Source organism: Mycetomoellerius zeteki, unplaced genomic scaffold, assembly GCF_001594055.1.
Source record: "Mycetomoellerius zeteki isolate Tzet28-1 unplaced genomic scaffold, Tzet1.0 scaffold323, whole genome shotgun sequence".
Classification (NCBI taxonomy): domain Eukaryota; kingdom Metazoa; phylum Arthropoda; class Insecta; order Hymenoptera; family Formicidae; genus Mycetomoellerius; species Mycetomoellerius zeteki.
Window position 1 is genome coordinate 143021 of NW_017257309.1, and position 9096 is coordinate 152116.

The 9096-nt window shown below is 31.3% G+C and overlaps 1 protein-coding gene across 2 annotated transcripts in view; it reads left to right on the plus strand.

Annotated features, from left to right (window-relative positions):
* The window catches only part of Sol1, a 256251-nt gene that overhangs the window by 19633 nt on the left and 227522 nt on the right, over nucleotides 1-9096 (plus strand). Inside the window, exon 1 of one of the 2 annotated variants that reach the window (XM_018451832.1) lies at nucleotides 3795-3821. The exons of the other annotated variant lie outside the window; for it this stretch is intronic. Within the exon in view, the coding sequence (XP_018307334.1) occupies nucleotides 3798-3821 (24 nt within the window). The 5' untranslated portion in view covers nucleotides 3795-3797. Of the gene's footprint in view, nucleotides 1-3794; nucleotides 3822-9096 lie in introns of those variants that run through there. 2 annotated transcript variants of the gene reach the window in all.

The following is a 9096-nucleotide window of genomic DNA, read 5'->3' on the forward strand; positions in this document are numbered from 1 at the left end:
TATTGCTGCAAGAGGTGCACATTTCGAACAAAATCTTCATTAAAAAGTTTATAAATAAAATAATTAAAATAATAAATTAAATATATTTTTTTCTTTTTTCGTGATTTCCTGCGAAACAAAGCAAAAAGGAGCATATGTCTATAGGACTTTTTTTCTTAGTTTTTTACTCCTCTACACGCTCCCGAAGTTTTGCCATTTAATTTGGAAACACCCTGTATATATATATACCTATATATAAAAGACGTAGCTATATATGAACTTGGAGTTAACTATTTGCAATATCATGTCTCGATTAAGATTACATATTAGTTTTAATTAATTGATACATTAGTACAAAATTAAAGTAGCTCATTATTTCTGATTTCGACAGATTATTATATAATTTCAACTTGATTTGATTCTTATAAATAGCAATTATTTTCTTTCATGTATAAAAGATGATTGGAAAGTGTTCTGATTTTATATAAAAAAGTTATACGCTGTTAGAGTTTTATGTTTGAGATATCATTATATATTTCCAAATAATACTGAAGAAAATTTTGACAGAAGATCGAAAAATTCATTACTGCTTCATTATGCTGTATATAGAGAAATGGGTGATAGTTTATATATGACGTATTTTTTTCGTTGAAATAGCATCATCAATGTAATTGTGCAATAGATAGAGAAATTTTTTTTGAATTCGTGGTCATAGGTGATCCTTTGAAGAGAATTTTAAGATTCTAATGTAAGCTTATTCGACGTTCCATGCAAGGCGACCGACGGCTCGACAAAATAACTTCTTTTGGAGCCTCTCATCTTTGTTTAACTGGAAGTTTGTGCGGTAATCTAACTGAAACAGTGTACATTGGTTTTCGTGCTAGTTCGATCCGTAAAGCGAGTTAAACAGAAAGAAATAGTATTACGATAATCACAATCGAAAACTGCAATTATCAAAGGTCGAACCCGATTAGATTTCAGTTTAACCATTTGGCAATTAATTCTGCAATTGTATAATGAATATTCTATATTATTGCTTTGTTCATTAATAATATCGTTGATATACTTTTGTCATAAAATAATAACGGTCAAATCATCATACTGTGTCGTTAATAAACAGTCGAGAATCACGGTGCAATGAGCGTATTTGCGAATGCATTAAATCCGTTGAATAATCGCGCAACGACATCGAAAACGTGGTAGTTGCACGGTTGTATTGTTTGCAATGCGATCGTCTAACAATTTCGTGGGTATGATATAAATGTATATATGAGTATTTATAGAGCAAGGATTGAAGCATGCATTAATTCGATTGAAAAAACATGTTGAGTTAACAAAACTATGTTATTCAAGAGACCTTGAATAACTAATAACTTCCGCTAATAAAATATTTTATTACTTGAAAAGAACATTCTTTATGAAAAATCAAGTACTAAAAGTCAATTATGTTACTGCAGAGCTATTTCTCTATAAAAAAATATAATAAGTTAGGGTGTATAAACGTATAATTGCAAATGATAATTAGTGTGCAGACTGTCATGAAAAATGAGCGGTGTGTTGCGAATGCACGTAGAAAAATATAGTAGGAAGATACACTATGTACATAGATGTGTCTAGTTATTTATTCGCATAGTTTATTCGTGTCTACTAACGCGCCTGAAATATACGCGATAATTTTCCTCAAGCTCAAAAGTTGCAAGATTATTCAAAAACTTTCTTGTCGACAAATTTTCTTTAACTTTAATAATTAATAACTAGCATTTACGCGAATTCTGTTAGCAATGACTGTTAGGATATCATTGTAATAAAAGATTTATCGCGCTGAAATTTAAAGGATATATTTCCCAGTGTATTCAAGCAGTTTAAGACAGCTTAGACGGACTTCATAGCGAAGTCCGGCATATTTCGCATTGTACAACCAGGACGGTAAAGCGTGCAGATTTCTCGCGGAGGGAAATGTTAAGCTGCGCTTTTATGCCAGAGCGATAATGGGCCCGAGAGATTGTTTCCTTTTATTCCTGTGGATATAATAATATGTCTGCCACGTCGTTGTACCGAGGCCTCGTTGGGACTGGCTAGCTGGCATCTACCTACCGCTACGTAAGGAAGCTATTCATTTTAATCTGAAACTTTAAGCCACCGCTATAATAAGGGAAGAGAAACTTTAATAGACGCGTTTTAAGGATATACCCCTTCCTTTGCCCGCCGCACAGAAACGTTTTAGATAACCTAAGGAAGTACGTTGGAAGATTTGCTGTTTAAATTTTTGTCTATGTCTTTCAAGGCACGATTCAGCTACTGCTTTTAAAATGTGAAAATATTTAAAAATGTAGGTATAATTTTTTTTTCTGATAATAGGTATCTCTCTCTCTCTCTCTCTCTCTCTCTCTCTCTCTCTCCTTGTATAACAATATTTATTAGAATATACATCTGTGTATTTGAAACAATATCTTGCAAAAGAATTTTATTTATGAGCAAACTGTGTATTTATTTGGGATGATATTAATCTTCACATATAAATATGGCTAATATAGTTTGAAATATTAGATGATAAAATGTCAATATTATGTCAATATTAGGTGATAAAATCAGCAATATCATATACGTACATTAAAATGCATTCAGCCTTTTGCATTCTACATCGAATGATTAATGACTAACATTTTGATGAATCATTATTATAACTGATTAAAAATAGATCCGTAAATTCTTTGAAATATTTCCTCTCTGAATTTTTCTATACTTTTTGCAAATTTTAATGAAATAACGAACATGCGTAGAATTACTTACTGCAAATGATAGAATCTGATTAAGTTTGAAGCTATAAATAATTATAATTATTGTAATCTATTTATTATTAGCAAATATTGAAATATAATTATATACGTATTATGAAAAACATTTTACTGTTAAAAATATTTGAAAAATAATCTTTAATATATATATATATATATAGAAATTAAACTATGTAACTGTTTAATTAACTTTTCATTTTAACTGGCTTTTAGAAAATTATTTTACAGCTCACACAATTTCATGCCGTGTATGCTTATCTACGGAAAACTAACTGCGCTATACATTTGCCTGCGGAAGTAAACTCCTGTGGCGACTTTTATTTACGACTTGTATTTTTTTAATCCGATGGATGACTTTGTTTTATATTCTTAGCGAGCATACAAAATACGATTCTAATGCTATAAATTCGTTCACATAATATCTGTGTTGTGTTATGAAAAGAAGATCATTCGAGCAAAAAGGATTGAGCTAAGGATAAATCTCCTCGGTGTTCCACGTTACAAATTTTTAGGATAAAAACATACGCAAACCATTGATATTCTTATTTCCATTAATCTTATTTCATAGAGCTAGTGATTTCTATTAAACTGTAGAAGAATTTCAGATTCGTTGTTTTTCGAGAATTTTATGTGTGCGTACGACATGCTTTAAACAAATAAAAATAAATTTCGGTTAATTGGACAACTTTTATTGAAGTGTAATAAAATTGATCTATGGTAAACGTTCGTTAAATATTCTTACATGATTCATACACATTAGTATATTTATTTGATAAATTCGAAGTCTCTTTTGCATATCACGGTAATTGTAATTGTGAAAGTTTGCTGCTTATTTACAAATAGTTTATTTCGTGTGACGTGGCCATAATAAATATGTTATACTTGTAATATTATCACAGTCACGAGTGGTTAGATAATATTACTGGATAGAATTGGTCTTCTTTGTCTGTAAATGTATCATAAAAAAGAGATCATGGAAAAACATAGAAAAATTTCAATGTTATGAGGCACTACCTAGCTTATATGCAATGTATAGAGATAATGAAGGTGAGGATTTAAGCTTATATATACATACTAGCATTCTTGGGTCGATAACAGCATCCTAACTTCGATACCAATGACCTCGGATAAAGCCGTTAGTTAAAGCACTGGAGCGATAGGACGGCTACTTGCTTGAAGTACGAAAATACGAAGATTAGTAGTATCGACAAGTAGTATCATCCTTTCCTCGATCGATTGTAGAGAGCATCCGTGGGAATTAACTACTTCCGATGGTTCAATTATTAACGTTTTATTGACAGACATTTTAGTAATAAGATAAACACTCTTTATACTCTATATGGTAATTTATACGCGGTCTTGTATTGTTCAATGTATTTTTTTATCTTACATAATCTGGTAATAATGAGATAAAATAATAATTATGAGATGTTTTATGTAGATGTTCTTGATTTATTGTGTAGAAAGCCAAGAATTTGATATTGATTATCTGTAAATTAATGTACATCAGAATATAAAAGAATCTTTGTTTTATTTATTGATTTATTGATAAAAGAATCTGTAACAAAGACGTGCGATGCTACTTACTCATCACGATAATCATCTGTGCGTATCGTTTGCAAGTGTGTGTGTGTGTGCGTGTGCGTGTGTGTGTGTGTGTGTGAGAGAGAGAGAGAGAGGGGGGAAACGAAGAGAAAGAAAGAGAAAAAAATCGATTTCCATTTTCCGGAACGCGTTTGCCTCTCGCTCAGCGAAGCCTCATTAGTTCTTCGCCAAACAGCACGGTAACTTTTTTCTTCTCTTCTTTTGGTACCCTCCTTTTATCCACTTGCTCTACCCTATCTCACCGAAACGTCCACCATGTTTTATTTCGTAGCAGAGATCAGCATTGTTGTGGAAGTGTTTTACGTCCTGTCGCCCCTTCTTTCCTTTTTTAACATTCCCACCTTGCATCCTGTTTCTCGAATTCTCGCAGAAACGATTTCGTTCTTTTAATAATTCTCATCATTTCTACTACTCTTTCGGATTTTCACTGTGTGCATGTAGTACAGTTTGAATCTGAAACGGGAAATAAAGTAAGAGGTACAGTCGAATACAATTTACTTTAAAGAATAACTCTTTGTCGTAATCTTTTTTACATGCTCTCTACCAACATCCAACAGAATGTTTTCCTTTGTGTTTAAAGATTTCGAAAGATTTTCTACGACATTTTCAATAATATTGTCTCTTGCTCTAATATATCTCAAATTGGACAATCGAGACATTCGAAAGACCTTTCAATTGTACGCAAGTAGTGCGTTGTAAGCCAATTCTAGACATAGGGAACGATTTTCTAGATGAGTACAACGCAAGTGCAGGTTTGTTGTGCGACCAAGACGGAATCGAGTGTATTGTCGTTTCACCTATCTGTTACGATATCACCTACAGAACTTTGTAAAGTCCTCACCTGCGGCTAAAAGAAGTGAAAGTTTCAACGGCAGACACGAATTCGTGCTTTTTTTTTCCCCTGTGCATTCGTTTCCGCGCTATAGAGTAGCTGGAGCCCTTCATTAAAGTTTCCACTGCCCGTTCTTTTAGTTTTCAACCAACGGATGAAACTCTTTGTGCTCGTAGCACACATATTTCGCGATTCCGTATACTGGCAATTTAAACATGTGTGTATAAGACTGAACACTTAGATTTAATCTACTCTTACACAAAGCTATACTTAAATATCCTTTTTTCTCAACTCAAGATCCAGCTTCGACCGGTATACGCGTTGCTTCTTATTCATTGTGTATTCATATTATACAGACTTAATAAATCGTTTATTATTATTAAATATCTTTTTATTATCAGGATGAAATTATGATTTTTTATGTTGTTTATATAATACGATATAATATAATGTAATATAATATAATATAAAAAAATATCTCTTTCAAATAGTTTGTAATAGCGAGTAAATGATCAATTTTATTTTCTCTGCTTTTATCTCTCAACATTTTGTACTCTCAAATAAATTGTTCTTTTATATTGATGCATCTGGTAAAATTTTCGCAGAATTTCTCCGCAGCGCAAATGTGTTATGAAGAGAAAATAAATGCAAATTTCTTAATTATTCAGTGCAAACAAAGTAATAGTAAGCAGATGGATCGCATGCAGTCGTACGTAACTAAAAAAACCTTTTTTATTATTATCTTTTCTGTTAACTTATTCTGAACAAGTTCGAATTCGCTAACTTCGTCTAAAAAAATGACGATATTTTATACATATTCATAGAAATTTTTTCATTTTTTTGTTTAATTTTTTATTAAATAAAATTGTATCAATAATTGCGATTTTTAAACTTGGTACAAATTAATAACATATTTCTAATTCTGTAAATAATGAGGTTGTTGTTATGTAAAATATATTTTCAAAGAGAGAGACACGAACTGAGAGAAATTCCAATTTACATTTCCGTTCTATTCCGTTAGGGCACGTAACAGCTTTGATATATCAGATTTTTTCTATTCTTATTCCGAATTTTTAATGAATGTATTTAATGAGAATCAATCATTCAAAAAATTTTTTTCTTAATTTTTTTAATAGGTAAATAATTTATCTTGTATTATCTTAGTTTTTTATCGCATTTATAAGTTGTTGTGATAAAAAAATAATTGACGCACGGCAAGTAATTTTTTCATAGATTGCAGTTTCATGAATGCAATTTTATTTAGGAGATCGTTTTATCACGTTAATATTAACGAAAAGTCAACAAAAGTGAAAATTATAACAATTAATGATAAAATCATGATTAAACGTAATTTTGTTAAACTACAATATGATGACGCTCGCAGGTTGTCAAGTACGAATAGCGAAGATTCATTGGGCGTGAATGTTTAATTTCACTCTCATGACTGAATGTTTAACTTCATTTTAATGTTTTCAAATACTATCGCTCCAAATGTAGCGCGAATGCGTCTAGTATAGAATTTGGAGTATAGAATTTCAGTTGCGTCACGATTATTCTCGTAATTATGAATTATTTCGCGAATATTCATTAACATGCGGGTTTGGTTGAAAATCCATGGCTTTTGGAGCGCAGACTCTGTATTCTGGTTTCGGACAGGTGCAGTCCCTTTATCGTTATCATCCTACATCCGGATTATAACGGGATTATGGTATTTGCAAAGGATACCGTGTGTTTGATTCTGCTCTAGTCACATAGCTATTGCATAGAAGTACTTATTAATTCATGTAAATTGGAAAGTAGTTCTCTCTGCATTTGTTCTGTCTCGATGCATACATAGAGCGTATGCATATCAGATATCTATTTAATCGTAAATTTTTTGATAAAATTTAAATTAATTTTTTAAATTAAAATTTGATGGAATGACAGGATCAAATTGATGTAGAATACTTGATTTTTTATTTAATTATTTGTGTTTCTTAATTGAATTACATGTTTTAATAACTTTTAATTTCTAAAAAATTTTAAGGATAAGATCCTATTATATAATATGTTAATATAACTTTTTTGAAGCAACTTATTTATTCTTGTTATTATCTTCTATCCAATTTTATATAAACCTAGGAGATATTAAATTTTATTATTGATGTCATTTTTATTGCAATTTATTAATGACTTAGACAAAAAAATGTTGAATTAATTTTTTTATTTTTTTGATTCAACAATGGATCGTAGAAAAGAAAATTTGAAATTTTCTGTGTGGATTTAATAAAAGCTGGTAGGAAAAAGAAAGCGAAGCAATTGAGCTAATATTATTATTCAGATCGATTGCTTGGGTGTTTTCTCGGATGTTTTCCATTTGGTGACACAAGTCAACACAAGTTTCGTTCTATCTTTGTTACTCACTGATAAAGATAGAATGATGCTTGTGTCGAGTTATATCACCAAATGGAAAGTACCTTTAATCATTATATAGATAGAATAAAAGGGTAGAAAAGACGTGAATAACATTGCCATAGGATTGAATATATCGACTGCAAATATAAATTATTATATGTCTAGCTATATACATATAATAATTTTTTTGTATTCTATTATATATAAAAAAATAGTTTTTAATACATTTCTGAGCGTTTTGGATCCACGTGAATGCAAGACGAAAATATCATATAATTATTTATAAAATTTATTCTTATCTACCTACCTCAAATATCTACTTTTCACTACTTTTCTTTTATTTTCGTATTGTCGTCTTCCCAGCTCGAAAATTAAAGCGAACCACTTCGAGAGATGTGATATTACCACCCGCATTTCAGCCTCGCTGTGAACTAAAAGACTTAGTAGTTATCCGTTTTCTTTTTATTCATTTCTTTAATTTCGATAGTGCTGAACAATCGTGTTGGTTAACTTGAACGATTCTATTCTCAATCTTATCTGTCATTGTTATCCTTTATTCTTATTTTTATTCTTCGTTTCAACCTTTCTCCATTTCTAATGCTGTATTATTTACCTTAGCATCTCTCTCAAGCTCGTGAAATTCATCTATATAGTGAATTTTCGAAGGAAAGTCGTGTATATATATATATATATATTCAACTGAACTGACCCACTATTTCTTGAAATAACTACGAAAATGCAGAAACTAGTAGCCATAGATGTTTTCGGGATCAATCCAATGTTCTCTATATGACTGCAGGGATAGTGCATCTTGCTAGATCTCCGCTGTTGCTGTGTGATACTTTCCAAGTTTCGGTTGAAGATATATTACTTCCGTAGATAAGCCCACAGATCTTCGTATCCACGTATTTTTGTTTGATCAAGTCGAGTTCAGTACATCGATATGTGCACAGCACATGTATTTTCATACATACGCTCGCACTTGTATGTTTATGGTCGATATACATAGCAACAAAGGAATAATAAATCACGTCATACATGTATTTATAATTCTACGCTAGGTGATATAAAATTCATCGAATGAACAGTTTAATTTTTAGTTTATGAATCTTTTTGTTATGATTAGTTTTTATTTACGAACTACATTTTATATGTATTATTCGAAAATCGTGTAATGATTTTCGAATATTATCGTCCTTTATTATCCGGATTAATAAATAAGATTGTTCATTACGTGTTTAATCTACGCATGAATCTAACGGCTCGTATGTTCAGGAAGCAATCGCGTAGAATTGTCGCTCGCTGCACGTATGTATCTGTCAGCCACAACAAAGTTTTGCCCATTCGCATGTGGATGCATGCGACTACTGCGAATGATGGTGGTAGTAGTCATTGTCGTTCTTACTTTATGATTTAGCATCGCCGCGGCAGAGTTTATGATTGCCCGAAATGGAGCTGTACACACACACACACACACACACACACACACAC